This window comes from Littorina saxatilis, linkage group LG16 (assembly GCF_037325665.1).
Source record: "Littorina saxatilis isolate snail1 linkage group LG16, US_GU_Lsax_2.0, whole genome shotgun sequence".
NCBI classification, from domain to species: Eukaryota; Metazoa; Mollusca; class Gastropoda; order Littorinimorpha; family Littorinidae; genus Littorina; species Littorina saxatilis.
In genome coordinates this window covers 48,471,457-48,493,883 of record NC_090260.1, presented here as the reverse complement: position 1 = coordinate 48,493,883, position 22,427 = coordinate 48,471,457, and the positions used below count along the sequence as shown (strand labels likewise).

The window sequence follows — 22,427 nt, the reverse complement described above, 5'->3', positions numbered from 1 at the left end:
GGTAAGTACCCGCCACCTATAGTAGCAATCTGCTATATGTGGGTTGGGTAAAGATATGTAATTTAATCCAAAATTTTAGGAATAAATTTTCATTTAATTAATATACTTACCCAACTCACATCGTTTATTCCCTCCCGCCTCCCCGCTGTGGTGGTATTGGGGTCTAAAAAAGAAGTGAGTTGGGCTTCGTTTGGAATGATACAAATGGCGGCGTATGCGCACTCATACGAAAGTCGGTCTTGTTATTAGTCTGGCCTTATGGGATTGGTCACTCTTTTTTAGAGTGGTCTCCCTTGTAACCAAGGGGACGCGTACAGCGTTACCAGCACTGAACTAGGGTTAATTGCTATGTATGTGAGTTGGGTAAGTATATTAATTAAATGAAAATGTATTCCTAAAATTTTGGATTTAACCCCAGATAGATTCAGGGTCCCACTGACTGAATCTCATATGGTTGCTTTTCGGCACACACCACACATTTTTAATGGAATTGTGAGGTTTTGTTAATACAGTAAAATAGTAGCAACGTACTGTCTGTTCGTGACGTTTGAGAATACCGATCTATGCACTAACGCATTGTCTTTTTGTAGTGTGACTGTCCGATACTGCGTACTCCTAAAAATCAATGATCAAAAAGTTTGAACTGCTGACTGTCCGATACTGCGTACTCCTAAAAATCAATTATCAAAAAGTTTGAACTGCTGTAATCGTGTTTCAGCATAATATGTCTGACAGTGCTTATTTGCTTCCAAAACGGCTTGCGATATCACGCCATCAGCGTTTCGCCACTGCTCAGAAAATCTTATGATTTCAGATCTAGTTTGAGATCGGAAATCACGTGTGCTCGTTTAAAAAACAAAATTCATTTATTACTTCCCTTCAACCGTTTTGCAAGAAAAATGTCAGGATCACTATTAGCACATGAAAGCAGCCCACCGCCATTTCAAAAAAGTTTCACTGTTTGCCGGGTGGTGTCGATGTCATTTAGTGTCATACTGTCGCACATAAAAATACCAGGATAAGTGCAATTTTGTCCGCAAGAAACAGGCTTTGCGCAATGTTAACTTGCTGTCTACATGTTTCGTTGTGTGACTAAAGAATTACTCAGAATTCCAAGAGAAAATAAGGATAGTCGCGTGTGAACATCACTGTAGAAGCATTTATTCTAAACTGGGCAGTTCAAGGACGAAATCCGTGATTAAAGATAGGAAAATAAACACCAGATGCCTGAAATAATAGCATAAATCCATAATCTTCACATGCTTACAGATCTGTGTAAGCACATCGACTGATCTGTGAAAAACACACCTGACTTCGATCTAGCATGCAAGAGGTAGCGACTACGGACTAGTTTGTCAACATCACAACAAAGAGAATCACATACCATTTCGTATTGCCGCTTATGCTGGCTCTGTTTCAAGCAGTTCCTTGTGGCTTCGCCAGCTTTTTGACGCCGAAGAGGCTCAAACGGGCACGCTAAAACCTCAGGCTGGCTAAAAACCGGTCCGTATTCCACTTGTCTTCTTCACTGCTGGAGCCGGCCATATTTGTTGTTCAAGGCTCGTGACGTAGCACACGTATGTGCACAAGGTCATGAGCCAAGACTGCGCGCGCGATGGAACGATTCAGAACAGCCAATAAACGAGTCAAAGTATACGTTTTGGACTTCAGTGTTTATTTTTACACATGCATTTGTGATTATTGAATTAAGAGGGTCAGCATATCAAAAGTGACCCTAACCCTTGGACTTTTCCTTTAAAGGCTCACTCCTTCTTGTGAACATGGTTTGGATCAGCATCTCAGATCAGGTCAGGCTTTACATGGGATAAGACCATCCCTTCACTTGGTAGCATACTAACATGAAATTGCTGTACAGTGGAAACCTGATTTTCTCAGATTTTTGAAGGGTCTTAATGTATAAATAATTACTTGAGAAGCCAGTGGTTGCATTTATGACATTTAATTTGATTCATCAGCTAATGTCCACTATGCACAGGGATCACCCACGCTGTTCATTTCTGGTATGTGACCAAGTGGACAGATGGTCGTATTCCATGCAAAGACGTGCCAAATCTGAGATGGTGACCCGAACTGTTTTCCTGAGAGGTTGTGTGCCTTTAAGTGACATCTTTTTCTGTCTTTCCTGAACGTCTCTTCTTTTCTTTCAGGAAGAGAATCTTTCTGTTTTTGGGAGTTGTGAATTTTTATCTTTCAGGAAGGCTGTTTTACATACCTTCAGAAAAGGTATGTAAACATTTTCATCACGAGACTTACAAAAGATTTTTGCATTTTCTGTTACAGCACCAGCAGGTGAAGATTTCAAGACAGACAAAACAGTCAACGTGCAGATGGAGCGTACGTCAGAAATACCAACATCGTCCAGTGCTGACAGCAACGTTGTTTGGCTGAAACAAGAGGCAGCTGAAATAACATCATCCAGTGCTGACAGCAACGTTGTTTGGCTGAAACAAGAGGCAGCTGAAATACCAACATTGTCCAGTGCTCACAGCGACGTTGTTAGACTGAAACAAGAGGCAGCTGAAATAACAACATTGTCCAGTGCTTACAGTGAAGTTATTAGGCAGAAACAAGGGGCAGCAGAAATCCCAATTGATTTTGGAACCATTGCAGACACAGCTTCATTTTCAGAACAAGACTGGGGTACATGTTTTAATGATATCAAGCGTGAAAAAGACGGTGTGGGGGAGGGTGGAGCAAGGCCAGTGATGGAGGTCTCCGATAAGTGCAAAGAGGAGTGTACCTGCAATGCGGGGCAGGACTTCAAGACTGAGGCATTCCCAGCTGTGACCGAGATCAGCATTTCAGCGGCTGAAGACATCCTTGCAACAAGTGTGTATGCGCATGGTGAGAGTTTTGTTTGTGGTGGTGTGGAAGTCGAAGAGGACAGGAAACCAGACATTGCACGTGACTGTGTAACGCAAGCAGCATTTTGTTCTCTGTCTGCAGGCTCTTACTGTCAAGTGGAAGTGAAACAAGAGCCAGTAGAACCCACACAACACGTTGAGCGTGTGGAACACAGTGGTAAAGATGAATTTCCTGGTTTGAAGAACTATTTGACAAGATGTGCACTCCCATACAGTAAGAAACGACAATATGTCTGTTCCACGAGTGCAGTTACACATGATTCAAAGCGTCAAGTAAACAATCCTATGTTGACAAGAGAAAGACCACATGCCTGCCTTAAATGTACAACAATATTTGGTCAAAAGGGGGGTGTAAACAAACACATGTTAACACATACAATCGAACAGCCACATGCCTGTCCTCATTGCAAAGTGAAATTTGCTCAGAAAAAGCATTTGAAGACCCACATGTTGACACATGCAGGAGAAAAGCCACACGCCTGTCCTCTTTGTTCAAAGAAATGTGCTCAGAAAGGGCATTTGAAGACCCACATGTTGACACATACAGGAGAAAAGCCACATGCCTGTCCTCTTTGTTCAAAGAAATTTGCTCGGAAAAATGATGTGAAGACCCACATGTTGACTCATTCTGGAGAAAAGCCACATGCCTGTCCTGATTGCAAAGTGAAATTTGCTCAAAAAGGGCATTTGAAGACCCACATGTTGACACATTCAGGAGAAAAGCCACATGCCTGTCCTCATTGTTCAAAGAAATTTGCTCTGAAAGGGGATTTGAAGACCCACATGTTGACACATACAGGAGAAAGGTCACATGCCTGTCCTCGTTGTTCAAAGAAATTTGCTCAGAAAAAGGATTTGAAGACCCACATGTTGACACATTCAGGAGAAAAGCCCTATGCCTGTCCTCTTTGTTCAAAGAAATGTGCTCAGAAACGGCATTTGAAGACCCACATGTTGACACATACAGGAGAAAAGCCACATGCCTGTCCTCTTTGTTCAAAGAAATTTGCTCGGAAAAATGATGTGAAGACCCACATGTTGACACATTCAGGAGAAAAGCCACATGCGTGTCCTGATTGCAAAGTGAAATTTGCTCAAAAAGGGCATTTGAAGACCCACATGTTGACACATACAGGAGAAAAGCCACATGCCTGTTCTCATTGTTCAAAGAAATTTGCTCAGAAAAAGGATTTGAAGATGCACATGTTGACACATTCAGAAGAAAAGCCACATGCCTGTCCTGATTGCAAAGTGAAATTTGCTCAAAAAGGGCATTTGAAGACCCACATGTTGACACATACAGGAGAAAAGCCACACGCCTGTCCTCGTTGTTCAAAGAAATTTGCTCAAAAAAGGTATTTGAAGACCCATATGTTAACACATACAGGAGAAAAGCCACACGACTGTCCTAATTGCAAAGTAAAATTTGCTGGGAAAGGGGATTTGAAGACCCACATGTTGACACATATGGGAGAAAGTGTGTATTGCATATAAAATAAATGTGTATTGCAAATATGATTTTTATGTGAACAGTACATGTGGTGATTTTTGTCTGCAGGGTTGTTCTATGTATACAGGTTGTACTTTTAATTGTTCTTTTTTGTTCTTTGTGAAGGCCTAGAGCCATAGGTTAGGCACTTAAAAATGTCCAGTTATTATTATTATAAGGGCCACATGTTAACACATACAGGAGAAACGCCACATGCCTGTCCTCATTGTACAGCTAACTATTCTCACTCCAAAAGTTTGAAAATCCACATGTTAACACATACAGGAGAAAAGCCTCACGCTTGTCCTCATTCTTTAAATAAATTTTCTCAGAAAGGGAGTTTAAACTCCTACATGTTGACACATACAGGAGAAAATCCACATGCCTGCCCTTTATTCATTTGGTGTTTAACGTCGTTTTCAACCACGAAGGTTATATCGCGACGGATGCCTGCCCTCATTGTTCTAAGTAATTTGCTCAGAAAGGGAATTTGAAAAGACACATGTTAAGTCATATAGAACTGAAAAACCACGTGTTGACAACACTTACAGGTCCCTAATTAACGCAGAAGGGGATGTATTTCCTGTAGGCATTTTCCTGAATTCAGGGAATGCATTCGGGTGCGTATCTGAAGGTTTTCTCAAGTCTCGTTGGTAGCCCGTAACACTATGCACACTCAACAGATGTTTTTACCCAATGAGAGAGAGAGAGAGGTGGGTGTTGGAGAGGGGAGAGGGAGAGAAAGAGGGAAGGGAGAGAGGCAACAAACAGGAATTGATGAAAAAGTTATAAATGTATTTTGCGTTATTTTTGGAGCAGTATCTGGTTTAAACCTCAACCCCTCTATTGCTCAGAAGTGATAGTGATAGTTTCGTTGATAGTTTGTTGTAAATGCGCAGACATTTGGAGTGATCCGGTTACAGTTCTTCTACTTTATTTGCATGTTGAATAGAAATATCGCAGCCATCACATGGCCCTTATGTCGTGTAGCCTGGTGGCGTAAACGTATGCTTCGATTTCGTGAAACATGTTTGCACTAAAACGGCGATTGGTGACGTTTTTGCAACGCATGTATTGAAATAACATTCTGAATTAGTTTTCTTTGTTAAAACTGGTGGAGTGGCCAAGCAATAAGGACATAGGCCCCAAGAAGCCCTAATTTTGAATATCTGCTGAGGCATATATCCCCCCCCCCCCTCCCCCCCATCTCTGGAAAATAAAGTATGCTCAGACTTCAACCCAGAACTGTTAACTGCGCAAAATTGGCAACACCACCGAATATACTACCAAACCTGTCAGTTCGTATTTATGACCAAATTCCAAATATTGTCTTCCAGTATAGGTTTCACCAGCAAGAAGCAACTCACATCAGCATCCCTGGCATAACACTTTATTTGAAGGTCCTGATACATCCAGACCTGTGCACATCTACGGTTTCTCCGTAATTTCTCCGATTTTTATATGCAGAATACGGTGCTACGGATGTTTAATTAAAATTCCGAAATTCCGATGTTGTACTCAAATAAAATATTGTTTGTACTTTTTTCTGTTTTAAGATGTTTTGACCAATTAGTTGGCCGTTGCGCTGAAAAGACGTTTTCTGATTTACCGGAAGCACGCGTGTTCCAGACCGGCACGGTGGCGACTAACGGATTCTGTTTCTCCTTTTACCCTTGTTAAGTGTTTCTTGTATAGAATATAGTCAATGTTTGTACAGATTTGATTTAAGCAGTATGTAAGAAATGTTAAGTCCTTTGTACTGGAAACTTGCATTCTCCCAGTAAGGTAATATATTGTACTACGTTGCAAGCCCCTGGAGCAATTTTTTGATTAGTGCTTTTGTGACCACCCGCGGGTTAGGGGGAGTCCCATATTGGTTGGGACGAGAAAGAATTTACCCGATGCTACCCAGCATGTCGTAAGAGGCGACTAACGGTTCTGTTTCTCCTTTTACCCTTGTTAAATGTTTCTTGTATAGAATATAGTCAATGTTTGTAAAGATTTTAGTCAAGCAGTATGTAAGAAATGTTGAGTCCTTTGTACTGGAAACTTGCATTCTCCCAGTAAGGTCATAATTATATTGTACTACGTTGCAAGCCCCTGGAGCAATTTTTTGATTAGTGCTTTTGTGAACAAGAAACAATTAACAAGTGGCTCTATCCCATCTCCCCCCTTTCCCCTATCCCATCTCCCCCCTTTCCCCGTCGCGATATAACCTTGAATGGTTGAAAACGACGTTAAACACCAAATAAAGAAAGAAAGAAAGTGCTTTTGTGAACAAGAAACAATTAACAAGTGGTTCTATCCCATCTCCCCCCCTTTCCCCGTCGCGATATAACCTTCGTGGTTGAAAACGACGTTAAACACCAAATAAATAAAGAAAGAAAGATCCCTGGCATAACACTTTATTTGAAGGTTCTGATACATCAGTATCCCTGGCATAACACTTTATTTGAAGGTTCTGATACATCAGTATCCCTGGCATTACACTTTATTTGAAGGTCCTGATACATCAGCCTTGTTGATTGTACACATTGTTTGCACAAAACAAATGTGTCTGTAGACATGTGACGTCATGAATTGTTTGGCTTGTGTTAACTCTTACGTGTAATGAAAGAGGATTATTTTCTCTACTTACACAATCAAATAAAATTACTGTAACTCGTCTTGTATACTTTCAGATTCACAATAACCGTATGAGACATAGGGGCTCCAAAAAGGTGTGCGATATTCAGTGTCACGTACCGGCACGGTTGGCCTAGTGGTAAGACGTCCGCCCCGTGATCGGGAGGTTGTGAATGAATGCAAATGCGCTAGTACGCTATCATACAGAAACAAACACAACTCCAAATGTAGGTTCCCTCCACTGTATTATACAGGTATGACAGCATACACACAAATACACATAAAGGTTAGGTACTCAAAAATCCAGTACTCACAGTTTTGGTAGGCAAAAAAAACACTCGAGATGACAATCTCGTACACAATTGCAATGACAAAACTCTCTACCCTTCACTGAGGTATAAAACTACAAAAACAGTCCGTGGACTCACAGGCACACGATATCTAGTTTACAGGTATCTACTCACGGCTCGTGTGTAGTCAACAAAACCCAGTTATAGTTCCTACTACGGCAGACTTAAAACACCGTCTGCTCTATCTACCAAATATTCTGTATCTCGTAAGTAATTAAGATATTGTAGACATATTTTAATTCTGGTCATACGCAGAATTACACAGCTTCTATTGCTGTTCACTAGGAAATGTATTTTACTACTAATTCCTGCTACTGGTGACCTCGGTCTACTCAGTTTCTACCGCCCTGTGACCACTATGGTCCAACTCTACGGACAAACATAACCGTGCACTAGCTTCTAGAAATCCCGTCGAATCTCAGCTATGCGAGTCTAAAGGCGTAATATTCCGGCGGCTCCTCAGATCCTTCATTCTGTCATCTGGCCGCTATTTTCCTTTATGACCGGTTACACGACGCACTGCACAACATAAATAGCGGACATCTTGTCTTAGATATCTGTCTATGTTTAAAGTTACAGTGTTAGTCGATTCGACTTATGCGATAAACATTAACGATATTCAAATGCTTATTCCATTTACCTGTTAAGTACTCTACTCGGGCTTCCTTTCTCCCGGTCGATTCCCGTGACAACCCCTCCCTGTCGCTGGTGTAATGATATCTTCGTTGCGATTTACAAAGTCAACTCTCTCGGTCAGTGAGCTGAATTTACAATCCGTGCAACCACACTTCGCTACGCCACTCAGTGACTCTATCTCGGGTTAGCGCTCTAAAAGCGTGGAGGCTATCACTATCAACTTTGCCGCCTGTTAAAGTTATTCGTGATTTCCTTCACAGAGGTCGTGGGTTCGAACCCCGGCCGGGTCATACCTAAGACTTTAAAATTGGCAATCTAGTGGCTGCTGCGCCTGGCGTCTGGCATTATGGGGTTACACGGCTGTTTCCTGCAACGTTGGGGTGAACAGTCTTTTCTTTATTTGGTGTTTAACGTCGTTTTCAACCACGAAGGTTATATCGCGACGAGGGAAGGGGGGAGATGGAATAGAGCCACTTGTCAATTGTTTCTTGTTCACAAAAGCAATAATCAAAAATTTGCTCCAGGGGCTTGCAATGTAGTACAATATATTACCTTACTGGGAGAATGCAAGTTTCCAGTACAAAGGACTTAACATTTCTTACATACTGCTTGACTAAAATCTTTACAAACATTGACTATATTCTATACAAGAAACACTTAACAAGGGTAAAAGGAGAAACAGAATCCGTTAGTCGCCTCTTACGACATGCTGGGGAGCATCGGGTAAATTCTTCCCCCTAACCCGCGGGGGGTGGGTGAACAGTTAGTTTCCAGCCGAGCCGTGTCTGTATGCTGCGCTGTGTGCCAGTCTTTACGCGGCTGGAGGCACGCACTGTGATGAGTCAACAGGCAATCTCCCGCTGTCTTTGTGAATAAACTGATTGGCTTTGTTTTTCACTTGTGTTGCTCTATGCGTTTATTAATCAGTACTAAAACATTCATAATCTTAAAGTACACCTTTTGCCCTACACGCTCATGTAAAATTTATTAGAATTGACCATGGTTGTCTGCGTAAGCTTGCATTTGAATAAAGGTAAATGTTTGCGACCGTGTTGTGTTGTCTTCGTTTTCTGAAAATATCATCAACTTCCATCGTCCGTGGACATCGCATCGCAAAAAACACAATTAAAATGTGTACACCCCCGCAAAGCATAGCATGTGTAGAACAAGCACAGCCTCATTATTTTCCCAAGGGGTGAAAGGGTGTTGATGGGGAGGTGCGATAAAAGGTCAGCGTGGCGCCGCACCTCGGCTAATGTTTATAGTCTCGTCAGCTCGCTTAACTAGCTTGTCTCTGCAGGGGCCAGAGTTTATCTCTGAAATGTAAATTGTTTTTAAGTAAAAAGCGGCGCATCCGGCCCGCTAACGATATCACTTCCATCGTGGACGTTGTTCACTGGGCATGTATTCTAAATAAAAGTAAAACCAGAATATGTGATGTGCTTCATAGTGTTTCTTATTGACTCAAAAGTGACTCGGTGTTTGATTTGAAGCCAGCAGTGTTAATCCGATGCTAGTGTCAGTATCTCAGGTGGCACACATGATTTTGATTGCGTATGTTTTATTTCTTTTTTCATTCTCTATGTGTCTCATGAAGACTACTATCAGCGTGTAGTGAAATGTTACGCGGTTTAGTGAAGTGAGTAACCACCCGTGTAATGGCAAATAAAGCGGACCAAGTGCATGCAGAACAGTTACATGAACAGAGACTACATTCTCTACAGCCTCGGATATTATACGTTATTTGCGTTTTTGACCTAAATATGACATTTTACACAGATCGAGACAGTCATTGTTCTCCGAGACCGCTCGAGGTGAACAATGACTGTCGAGATCTGTGTAAAATGTTATATTTTGGTCAAAAACGCAAATAACATTTATGTGTCGATCGAATTCCTTTCAGGTACTGACTTTGTTGTTGTTTTGACGATTGAACGAGCACACACACATGCAATCAAACGCACACACCAAAAACACCTGTTTACACCAAACACAAACACTTCAATGCGCCACAAAATAGTGCAACTTCAAAAGTTTATTTAACTCCTTCAATTAACATTAGAATATTTGCTTATTGCAACATTTTGTTCAGAACATAATCAAAGGAACGGACAATTCATAAACATCAAATAAAGCATCAATTAAATTGCTACATCTCTTTGCACCGTCAGTGTCAGTAACTGTTGTACACACCTGTCGTCACCCTGTCTCGCGATCAAGACTGGACGAGTTCATTGAGTAAGATTGTGGGGTTAACAGCAGAGACAATCAACACATTTGGTCTTATTTTGTTATTGTGATGTTCAAGTTGTTTAAGGTACAGTTGTGAAAGGTAGGCAGAACTTGCATTGTTGTGGATGGTGGCATGTCAGGTTCATTTTCTGCACTGAGGAAGAAATTCATATCTTCAAAGGACATGTCAAAACGGTTACAACTCGCTATTGCCGCGGCCCGTTATTGCCGCAACCCGCTATTGCCGCAACCCGTTATTGCCGCAACTTGTGACCCGCTATTGCCGCGGAACTTTCCCGCAAGAAAGATCCCCTGATTCCGGTTTTGTTAAAAAAAATTTTGCGCCAGTTAGATGCCATCAAACAACAGAGTTGGTAACTCTGCCGTGTGTTACGCGTGATTGTTCTGAAAAGTGACTATTACATGATTGTTCTGAAAGTCTACTATTTATTTCATCGTAATCATGTAAGCCCTCATACGTGTTTGTTCTGAAAGCTTACTAATTTACATGATTGTTCTGAAACTCTACTAAAGGTAAACTTGCTTCACCCGTGAAATGTAGTCAGATATGGAACAATATGTATACCCCTGCCCAACGAAGTGTGTTTGAGTTGATCCGTCTTCTGTGTGCGCGACAGCTTCAGATGTGTGTTTGAGTTGATCCGTCTCTCCACTCCCTTTTTTTTAGGTGTAGGGGGTGGGGGAGGTTTGTTCATATCAACTGACACTTTATCAAACCATTTGAATAATTCATATACAAAATTCTGGTGGTTGCTGTGTAATAAAAAAACAAGTGTCATTGAAAACAGAGATGTGCTAATACATTTAGCTTTCATGTGTGTGTATGTTACGCGTGATTGTTCTAAAAAGTGACTATTACATGATTGTTCTGAAAGTCTACTATTTATTTCATCGTAATCATGTAAGCCCTCATACGTGATTGTTCTGAAAGCTTACTAATTTACATGATTGTTCTGAAACTCTACTAAAGGTAAACTTGCTTCACCCGTGAAATGTTGTCAGATATGGAACAATATGTATACCCCTGCCCAACAAAGTTGGAGGGGGGTATTCTGGATTCACTTTGTCCATCTGTCTGTGTGTATGTCTGTATGTATGGAACAATATTTTGATTCAATGATACTAAATCTTAAATGATATTGATATTTATACCCCAGCCCAATGATGTTGGAGGGGGTATACTGGATTCACTTTGTCCGTCTGTCTGTGTGTATGTCTATGTAAATGGAACACTATTTTGATACAATGAACCCCCGCCCAATGAATACAAACTCAACAAGTAATACGTTTCATACATTGAACATGTCTTCTTTATTGTTCTCAACTCAAAATTGAAATTAAATGTTCAAAGACAAAAATTATATATAATCTTCAAAAATGTAATGATTCTTCTTGAGTATTCCCAACTCAAAATTCAAGTTACAGGTTCAAAGGGACACATAGAAACTTTTGAATTTTCCTCTTTGCCATGCTTAGGTGGCGAGGTCACCAAAATGGATCGAAAGGCTTGGCAAAGAGGGAAAATGGAAGCTACTTTTTGCCCCGTTAAAGACGAAAGGCACAACAAATAATTTTTACAAATGAAACTTTTTTTTTATGAACTAAAAATTCAAGTGGAGAGGGGATGAGAGACGTGAGGAGATGTCCGGGGTTGCGAGATGTGTGGGGAGTCTGGGCTATAAAGTTCTTGCACGCGAGACAATGTACTTCTTTGTGTGTGTGTATTTTGTTTATCAACTCTCTCTCTCTCTCTCTCTCTCTCTCTCTCTCTCTCTCTCTCTCTCTCTCTCTCTCTCTCTCTCTCTCTCTCTCTCTCTGAATATTTGTGTCATCCTAAATGTTAGGGGGGGGGGCAAAAAACATGTTTGCCCCCCCCCCCCCCACCCCAGAAACAGCTGCCCCCCCCCCCCGTTTCTGACGCCAGTGCACTGAGTACATACGCACACACACACACCACACATACACACACATGAATGCTATATTTATTAGCACATCTGTTTTCAGTGACACTTTTTTTTATTACACAGCAACCACCAGGGGTAGGGGTATACATTATTATTGTTCCATATCTGACAACATTTCACGGGTGAAGCAAGTTTACCTTTAGTAGAGTTTCAGAACAATCATGTAAATTAGTAAGCTTTCAGAACAATCACGTATGAGGGCTTACATGATTACGATGAAATAAATAGTAGACTTTCAGAACAATCATGTAATAGTCACTTTTCAGAACAATCACGCGTAACATGTGTATGTGTGGTGTGTGCGTATGTACTCAGTGCACTGGCGTCGGAAACTGGGGGGTTGGGGGGGGGGGGGGCAGCTGCTGTTCCTTGGGTGGAGGGGGGGGGGGCAAGCATGTCTTTTTGCCCCCCCCCCCCCCCAATATTTAGGATGACAAAAATATTCACAGAGAGAGAGAGAGAAAGAGAGAGAGAGAGAGGGAGAGAGAGAGATAGTGTGAGAGAGAGAGAGAGAGAGAGAGAGAGAGAGAGAGAGAGAGAGAGAGAGAGAGAGAGAGAGAGAGAGAGAGTTGATAAACAAAATACCCCCCCACACACACACACAAAAAGAAGTATATTGTCTCGCGTGCAAGAACTTTATAGCCCAGACTCCCCACCCATCTCGCAACCGCGGCCATCTCCTCACGTCTCTCATCCTTTCTCCACTTGAATTTTTAGTTCAAAAAAAAAGTTTCATTTGTGAAAATTATTTGTTATGCCTTTCGTCTTTAAAGGGGCAAAAATTAGCTTCCATTTTCCCCTAAGCATGGCAAAGAGGGAAAATCAAAAGTTGCTATGTGTCCCTTTAAACCTGTAATTAGAATTTTGAGTTGGGAATACTCAAGAAGAATAATTACATTTTTGAAGATTATAAATAATTTTTGTCTTTGGAGATTTAATTTGAATTTTGAGTTGAGAACAATAAAGAAGACATGTTCAATGTATGAAACGTATTACTTGTTGAGTTTGTATTCATTGGGAGGGGGTATAAATATCAATTTCACTTAAGATTTAGTATCATTGTATCAAAATATTGTTCCATATATATACATACAGACATACACACAGACAGATGGACAAAGTGAATCCAGTATACCCCCCTCCAACTTCGTTGGGCTGGGGTATACATTTTGTTCCATATCTGACAACATTTCACGGGTGAAGCAAGTTTACCTTTTAATAGTAGAGTTTCAGAACAATCATGTAAATTAGTAAGCTTTCAGAACAATCACGTATGAGGGCTTACATGATTACGATGAAATAAATAGTAGACTTTCAGAACAATCATGTAATAGTCACTTTTCAGAACAATCACGCGTAACAGCCGTGTGCTGACAAAACCGAGTAAGTTCATTTAAAAAAAAGAAGATATTTTTCGTTCATCAAAAAAACCAAATCAATGCGCATCTTTTGTGTTCACAGTTTCTACTTTTTAGAGTCCTTAAATAAGCAGATATGAACAAGTAAGTCCACAACCAAAAACAACTTTTTAAGTATGCATGAATGTTTTGGCAAAACAAAGTAAGTCTAAAGGGTTCCTAATTTTCGTATAATGATAGTTTCAAAATTCTTGTCAGAGGACTCATACAATAAAAAAACGCTTCAGTGGACGTACTCGGTTTTGTCAACACACGCCAAAACTGTGAGGGTTTGTTCCATGCTCAACGTCATTTCTACCGGTTTTTTCCGATGACGTGGTAGACAGACTTCCATTTGCGCGGGTGACAGAGGAGGGAAAGCTGATTTGTGATGGTCATAGATACCATAAAAGAGGTGAAAATGGTGATACAGCGCACACACACACACCACGACCCTCGTCTCGATTCCCCCTCTATGTTAAAACATTTAGTCAAAACTTGACTAAATGTAAAAAGAACAAACAAAGTTCCGCGGCAATAGCGGGTTGCGGCAATAACGGGTTGCGGCAATAGCGGGTTGCGGCAATAACGGGCCGCGGCAATAGCGGGTGCCTCCCGTCAAAACTACTTGCCCCGCGCATATCGACTCGGCCGGTGGCTGTGTGTGCGACAGAGCTGTGTGGGTGGTTTGAATTTGGCCGCGGCAAAACTTGGAGTTGTGTGTTGCCTGCAATGTGCTGATGGAGGGTGTCTCCCATGTTCATCTTTTGTTGAGCTGAAGTATGTTGGTAGATGGCCAGGGATGAAAGTGATTTGTGACCTGTTACCGACTGGATGGCAGCAGGAGCGTGGCTAGCTCGGTGGAGGACAGTAGCACTTGTTGCACGAATCGAATGATTCGTGTACATTTGCGAAACTTGACCGCACTGCTTGCTCAGCTTGGGCAAGAACTGTTGAAGACCGTGCTTTCCAACCGCAGGGGCGGATCAGTTCATTTTATGGGGGGGGTTTCCAAAAGTATATTGTGAAGATATGGGTGTGAAGGCGCGAAGCGCCGAGCCGACGGCGCGAAGCGCCTAGCTTGCTAGGGGGGTCCGGGGGCATGCCCCCCCGGAAAATTTTGAAAAAAAGGATGCAAAATGGTGCAAGCTGGTGCATTCTGAGGATGATCATTACCAGTTCCAGGCAGCAGATTTTGTCACTGATTAATACCCACAAAATTGAAACTCAACCCAAAAAAACACACAAAAATATTTTTATTTTTTGGCTGGGGGGGGGGTTTCCGGAAACCCCAGAAACCCCCCCCCTCGTCCGCCCCTGAACCGGTTTACATGTGTACCACGATGTGTCTTCATCGTGAAAGGAATCACGCGGATAACACCAAAGCCTTTCGCTTTCTGGATGCAGTTTCTCGATGTACTTGAGAAAAGTAGACACTGGACAGTCGTGTGTTCCTGTTGCTGGCATGAATCCACTGTATCCTTCGCTGTCATCCCGGTGGTTCTTGGTGAGTTCGTCTTTTTTGTACAGGTATTGCCTGCCGGTGTTTGCGTCCATTGACTTCGAATGTGTCTTTCGTCATTGTGTGCATATATTCGGCACCCCGCCTGCAAAAGTAATATCTTATGTCAAACTGTACCTTATTGTACAGCCCGGTTGGTGTTGCCTGACTGAGGTAGATACTGTTGTACAGCTTGTTGCGGTCAATGTCGGACATAGGAGGGTGGTGGTTGATGGTAGCTTTTCCCTGTGCTTTGATCTCCCTCACGGCGACTTTGAACATCTCATTAGAAGAGGCAAAGCTAGGGTCTGTGAGGATGTCGAAGTCCTTGTTTTGTGGGGAACTTTTCAGGTGACGGTTGATGCCGTACCGAACTGCGTCCAGACTTGGTTTTTTTTTTATATATATATATCTCGCCTGTTTTTGTTCTCGCTTCAATGTAGAACGACGACAGAGCAGCATCCAATTCCTTTTTTTCATACTGCTCAAAACTGACCGGCTTTCCTTTTTCAGCAAGATAAACCCGAAACACTTTGGCAGCTGATGTTGTTGCCTTTTGCGTTGTGGTCGGAGTTAAAAGTCGTCTTTTGTTTTCAATTTCTTCCCGAGATAGATCTGCAAATCGCTTCATTTTTGACTCACATGCGAAGCAAAAGTGAGTCTATGTACTCACCCGAGTCGTCCGTCCGTCCGTCCGTCCGTCCGTCCGTCCGTCCGGACGTCCGGACGTCCGGAAAACTTTAACGTTGGATATTTCTTGGACACTATTCAGTCTATCAGTACCAAATTTGGCAAGATGGTGTATGATGACAAGGCCCCAAAAAACATACATAGCATCTTGACCTTGCTTCAAGGTCAAGGTCGCAGGGGTCATAAATGTTGTCTAAAAAACAGCTATTTTTCCCATTTTTTTCATTTTCTCTGAAGTTTTTGAGATTGAATACCTCACCTATATATGATATATAGGGCAAAGTAAGCCCCATCTTTTGATACCAGTTTGGTTTACCTTGCTTCAAGGTCAAGGTCACAGGAGCTCTTCAAAGTTGGATTGTATACATATTTTGAAGTGACCTTGACCCTGAACTATGGAAGATAACTGTTTCAAACTTAAAAATTATGTGGGGCACATGTTATGCTTTCATCATGAGACACATTTGGTCACATATGATCAAGGTCAAGGTCACTTTGACCCTTATGAAATGTGACCAAAATAAGGTAGTGAACCACTAAAAGTGACCATATCTCATGGTAGAAAAAGCCAATAAGCACCATTGTACTTCCTATGTCTTGAATTAACAGCTTTGTGTTGCATGATCTTGGATGACCTTGAGTCAAGGTCACATGTATTTTGGTAGGAAAAATGTGTAAAGCAGTTCTTAGTGTATGATGTCATTGCTAGGTTTAGTTATTTGAAGGTCAAGGTCAAGCATGTGAGTCTTATGGGCTTTGCCCTTCTTGTTACAGTTTGGCAGACGTGTGTTTTGATCTGTGGGTTAATCCGCGTGTCCCAAATATGAAGTAAGTAGTTCCTTTGAAGTTTCAGTTAACCTGAAATGCCAAATTATAAAGTTTTCTGGGCCTCTGACGTCACATGGCTCAAAGAAGGGAAATCCAATGTCCAATCGATACATAATGTATTATGTTATCGCAAAACCGATGCGAGAATTCAATGCTTTGCATCGGATACTTGAAATGTGACTGCAAACTTTCTGTGTTTTTGAAACAATTTATGCTCCATAATAACAGTATGTTTAACACGCGGCCACGTCTAAGTGTGAGGTGTATCAGTATGTACCCAAACAGTAATTGATTCACTTTATATCTTTGTTTTGACAAGGACTATTTTGTAGCCAGCAAATCGCTGTTTTCTGCCCGCACGGCGTGCGCAGCCAAAACGGTGTAGTTTCAATGGAGTACAAGCCGCGACGCGTCAGCTTTACTGGCTGCATTCCCCACCCCTTCAGCGCTTGAGCAATGTGGTAAGCTGAACTTGTTCTAGGCATGTTGAACTTAAAGTGTGTGTTATCCCCGAGTACGCAGTACTAGGGTCCAACAGACTTTAATTGTGTGTGTGTGTGCCTGTCTCGACTTAACGGCTTATTGCTGGGAAACTACTGGGCGCAGTTCTTTCAAAAGTTGATTCACTAACTTGATAATATACTGTTCAAAAAAAGAAACGCATAGTTGCTACTTGCCAAATTTGTTTTATTTTTCGAAAAAATTAACAGAAAATCCAATATTTAGATTATTTGTTTGAAATTTGGTATGGACACAGTTGAATGCACACACAGTTCATTTGCATCTTCAAATCAATCAGTCAATCAATACGATTGGGTGCCGAGGCTGTCAAGTCAGTAGGGGGTGTGACTGCCTTGAGCAGCAACAACTGCCCGGCACCTTCTGGGCATGGACTGGATCAGATGCCGGATATCTTGCTGTGGGATGGTGTCCCACTCCTCCTGAAGTGCCTGCAATAGATCGCGGTGATTTGCCGGCGCTTCTTCTCGCCTGCGCACACGTCTGTCCAATTCATCCCAGAGGTGTTCTATCGGGTTCATGTCTGGCGACATGGATGGCCAGGGAAGCACCTGGACATGGTGGTCGGTGAGGAACTGGGTGGTGAGTCGTGCTGTGTGCGGGCGAGCGTTGTCCTGCTGGAATATGGCATCCTGGTCAGCCAGAAGAGGAAGGGCGTGTGGGCGCAGAATTTCCTCCACGTATCGCTGGGCAGTTGTGCGCCCTTGGACGTGCACCAGGGTGCTCCTTCCAGCGGTATTGATCGCCCCCCACACCATGACGCCTCCACCACCATGAACGGGTGCCTCATCCACACAGTTGGGCGCGTAACGTTCGTTTACTTTCCGGTAGACCCTCCTCCGACCATCATGTCGCTGGAGCAGGAAGTAGGACTCGTCGCTGAACCACACGTGTCTCCAGTGATTCCGGACGGTCCAGCGAAGGTGCTGGTTGCCCCACTGCACTCGGTTCTGGCGATGGCGGCGGGTGAGGACAGCTCCTCTGTGAGGTCTGCGAGCTCTCAAACCAGCTTCATGCAGGCGGTTCCGCACGGTCTGGTCCGATAATCGGTGTGGCCCGGGGAGAGCCTGGACAGAAGATGAGGCCGACAGGAAACGATTCCGGAGGTGGCGGAGCCGTATGAAGCGGTCGTGAGCAGCAGTTGTCGCCCTTGGTCTTCCCGCTCGTGGCAAGTCAGCAACGGAGCCAGTGGCTTGAAACCTGACCCACAGTCTACTGATGGTGCTCTGGGACACGTGGAAGTGCCTGGCGATTGCACTTTGACTTTGGCCTGCTTGTAAACGACCCAATGCAATTTGGCGGTCTTCTCTGCTCAATCGGGCCATCTTTCGTCGCTGAATTGTCGTCTGATTTCTTTGTGGCGAACAATCCGCTTTTATGGGTTTTGGAAGACATGGTGAGAGCTCAATATTCCCCGAGTTTCACGAGATTACACTGAAGCATGACGAGTGGTCATGCCAAATGAGCAATTTTGACATTGTAGCCACTGATAACGCATGCGTCACGTGCAGAGCTCACTTGTGGCAATGGACAAAAGGCCGACGACCAGATAAACATTTTCTGCAGTTTGGTGGATATCCTTGTAGCCATATAACTAAATTAACCAAATATTACAAGCTATGCGTTTCTTTTTTTGAACAGTATAGGTCCGATTGATCGTATTAAAACTTCATAATGTTACCTGGGACCTAAATGCCCCCCAAAACACAAAAGCCACTCCTAACGGTGGGAGTTTTTGCGGTGGGAGGCTGGTCGCTTTGCGAACAGCCTGAACTAAAGGGGAGATTTGAGCGGCGAACACGTCACGCAGTGACGAGAAAAGCGTGATTTGCAAGCCAGCCGCATTTGGTCTCGGCAAAGAAGTAGAGGTTACATGCCGAGTCTCAGTGATTATCAAAAATAATGGTCGAAGTTAGCGGATCATGAAAAATGCGAGCTTTAGCGAGCTTTTTCATGACCGCGAACTGAGACCATTATTTTTGATAATCACTGAGACGAGGTGTGTAACCTCTTTATTCCTCCTTTCTTCAGTTATTCAAAGAAAAGAGGAGTTTTTTTGCGAAAGTTTGATCGAATCCTATTCTCTCAACCAGTCAACCTGCGCAGGCGATCGATTAATGCGCGGTTGTATAGTTCCGTGCAAATCATTCCATTCTGTTAACACTTCTTGTCAGTTTTCCTATTTTAGGCTAAAATCAAGTACACAGATATGCTGTTATTCTGCTGTGGCGGCAAAGGCAGATATTGTGTGTTCTGTATATGTTTTGGTATCGCTTAGGGTAATGTTTTTTCGTCAAATGGGACTAGCAGACGAACTTTTGCACCCGTGTTCCAACGTTAAAAACTGTATGAAGTTCAGTTTTCCGGGGAAAATAGTGTATGAAACCCCTTTATGTTGTTTAAATTGATGAGATGTGTGCATTTGGTTGCGTGTGATCTGTTTATTAAATGAAATATTGTTGAAAACTGACCGTCGGATTGCAGTCTGTTGTCGAAGGAACTGAGTGAAAAGAAGGGGAACTACTCTTGTCGCTAGACAAAGTATGAGTTACTTGCCTTGGGAAATTGCTTGTGATGAACGGCTTGAGCCACGGCAGATGAGATTCAGAAAACAACCGAACTCATGGATTTTATATGGAGATTCATGTGTTCAGGCCTGTAGTTGTTAATTTAAATGCGGTATGTTTGTATTGTTTGCTCCAGAGATGTATACTTCGTACATTAGAGCGTTCTGAACTTTTCAGTCGCAAAAAGTAGTACCGAAACAGAACAACCTCTCAACCCATTGCACTATCGAGGATTCAGGCTGTTGCTGGGTCGTTATTTGTTTGGTTGCTGGGTCATTATCGAAAAATAACTACCCCTACAAGTTTACAGAGGTAAAGAAGCAGAGGGGGGAATAAACTACAATATACAGTGCTTGGTCTCGGTGAGACTGAAAGAGAGAGAGCGACAGATACACACAGTGATTCAAGGCGCACTACTCTAGTAAAGTTGTCGTAGCACGTCCGTCTATGGCCAAAGTGATCCGGGTTCGATTCCCGGCATGGGCGGTCTATTTTTTTTTTTAATTCTTGTTTACTATTGTTTATTATGAACGTTTTAATGTTTTATTTTACTCTAATAGTTTTTTTAATTGTGTAAAATAAATAAATATATATTTTTTTTGATCCAAGTGATCCGGGTTCGATTCCCGGCATGGGCGGTCTATTTTGTTTTGTTTTGTTTTTTTAATTCTTGTTTTACTCTAATAATTTTTTTAATTGTGTAAAATAAATAAATTTTTTTTTTTTTTTTAATCCACGTGCACAAGACAAAAACTTTCATACTGGGGGAGCGAACTCGGGTCCAGCGCCAGCGTTTTTTATTTCCTTGATGTACGTACTGCGATGCGCTGTCGAGGAGTGATGGAACTTGACCGAATTTTCATAAACAATGAAAAACGCAATGCTTGGTTCGGTGCGTACCTTTATTCACATGCATCTTGACAAACACATATACAGTCGCCTGCCAAACGGTTGTGTGACGTGTCTAGTGTGTTGGCGAAGTGTCTTGTGCTTGTCACTTCTCGCTTTCAGCCCTCACCGCTGGCTAGCACCGTCTGTCCTTTTTAGGACAATGCGAAAAGAGAGCAGAATGCGTCAGTCTCTCCTGCCAGTACAATAACCTCTCCACAACAAGCCCTATGTAGTGCCTCCATCGCGGCGACAGGCGTAAACTGGGTACCGCAAGGCCCCAGGCTAGACTACAAGGACTCGGAGGAGGTTGGCCCCTAGACGTGCGGCATGCGGGCCCACCGGTGTGTGGAAACGCCCAGGTGCCCACGAACCAACCTCCAGCTATGGGTCAAATAGCCGGGCAGGATAGGCTCGTCAACCCTGGCAGGCAGCTATCCTAAGAGAAGACCACTCTGAATTCAAAACGAGGGTAGAGGAGGCTCATCATCCATGGAAGGAAACTCGTCTAGGAGAAGGAAAACTCCGAAATGAAACCCACGCAGTCCCTCGAAGACGGAACGGCACTGGCCTTTTTTAGGCGGGGAGCAGACCGGGTGCCTACGCTATCCTCGACAAATGGTTGTGTCATCAACGAATCAACGTGATGGTGTCGTCTTCATGGATCGCAACTAGGTGAAGACGGTGCCGGGCCCTCAGCCTCAAAGGGGCCCACCCAATGCGACTGGCGACTCGACATATACAGTCAATGCTATTAAAATGCATTTGTGCATGTAGGCCAGAGTGTGTACTTTCCAGTTATGTGTATTTTACTATGATGTGATGAACGCGCCGAGCACAAATAATGAAACACAAAACTTATCATTCTTTATGGGTTTTGAGCGGGAGCGTATCCACGGGGGATAACCGGTCAAAGGCCGAACAGAAGCCGAATGCCGCTCATGACACGTGTGAAGGCAAGTTTTGTCTGTTTTCTAGGTATTGTTTGATTTATGTCGGGATTTAAGGTAAGCTACTGATTCAGCGATGACTAAATTTGTTTCTCGATGCATAAAAAGTCAGGGAGCGACTGATATTTGCCCGTAAATATCCTTCAAAGCTGAATATGTCCGCGATCGAGCACCGGAAATGGCTGTTCGATGGGTTTTGCAAGTAGAAATGTGCTTTATTTCACCAAATCAGCTCGTATTTGGTGTGGGTACGGGATTCTAGAGGACGAAGGAGTCATAAGAGGTGCAAAGAAGTGCTATTTGGGAGTAGAATAAATCTTCCGAGACAGTAGACAAGAGAAGGTCATATTTGAGAGAGGAGCGCGTAGGCCGATTGTCTTTCCGACAAGCGAATGATACAGCAGATTAATCATTCGTTTTGACCAGAAACCTAGTCTCTAGTTTTTATGAATGAGTTTTTTAATTAAAACAATCACTAGAACTCTCTTGCTTAGCCTAATGGCTGTTCGATGGGTTTCGCAAGTAGAAATGTGCTTTATTTCACCAAATCAGCTCGTATTTGACATCGGTTTGGTATATATATATATTTTCTAATCCTACCGCGAACTGGATAGCAGACGCGGCACGACTGTTGCACCACACTTTGAAGGGGATATAGCTCAGTTGGTAGCGCGCTGGATTTGTATTCAGTTGGCCGCTGTCAGCGTGAGTTCGATCCCAGATTCGGCGGAAATTTATTTCAGAGTCAAATTTGTGTGCAGACTCTCTTCGGTGTCCGAACTCCCCCCCCCCCCCCCCCCCCCCCGTGTACACTACACTGGGTGTGCACGTTAAAGATCCCACGATTGACAAAAGGGTCTTTCCTGGCAAAAATTGCTTAGGCAC

General features: G+C 42.9%; 1 protein-coding gene and 1 pseudogene across 1 annotated transcript; one reads left to right on the top strand and one right to left on the bottom strand.

Annotated features, from left to right (window-relative positions):
* Window positions 1–3,221: 3,221 nt before the first annotated feature.
* Window positions 3,222–6,640, top strand: LOC138951135 (zinc finger protein 84-like). Its single transcript, XM_070322778.1, has one exon. The coding sequence runs from the start codon at window positions 3,249–3,251 to the stop codon at window positions 4,377–4,379; it is 1,131 nt and encodes a 376-aa protein (XP_070178879.1). The 5' UTR covers window positions 3,222–3,248; the 3' UTR covers window positions 4,380–6,640.
* Window positions 6,641–13,666: 7,026 nt separating this feature from the next.
* On the bottom strand, window positions 13,667–15,897 carry LOC138951406 (uncharacterized; annotated as a pseudogene).
* Between the last annotated feature and the right edge of the window lie 6,530 nt (window positions 15,898–22,427).

Coding starts and splice junctions, on each gene's coding strand:
- LOC138951135 (XM_070322778.1), top strand. CDS start 3,249: ATGTTAACACATACAATCGAACAGCCACATGCCTGTCCTCATTGCAAA.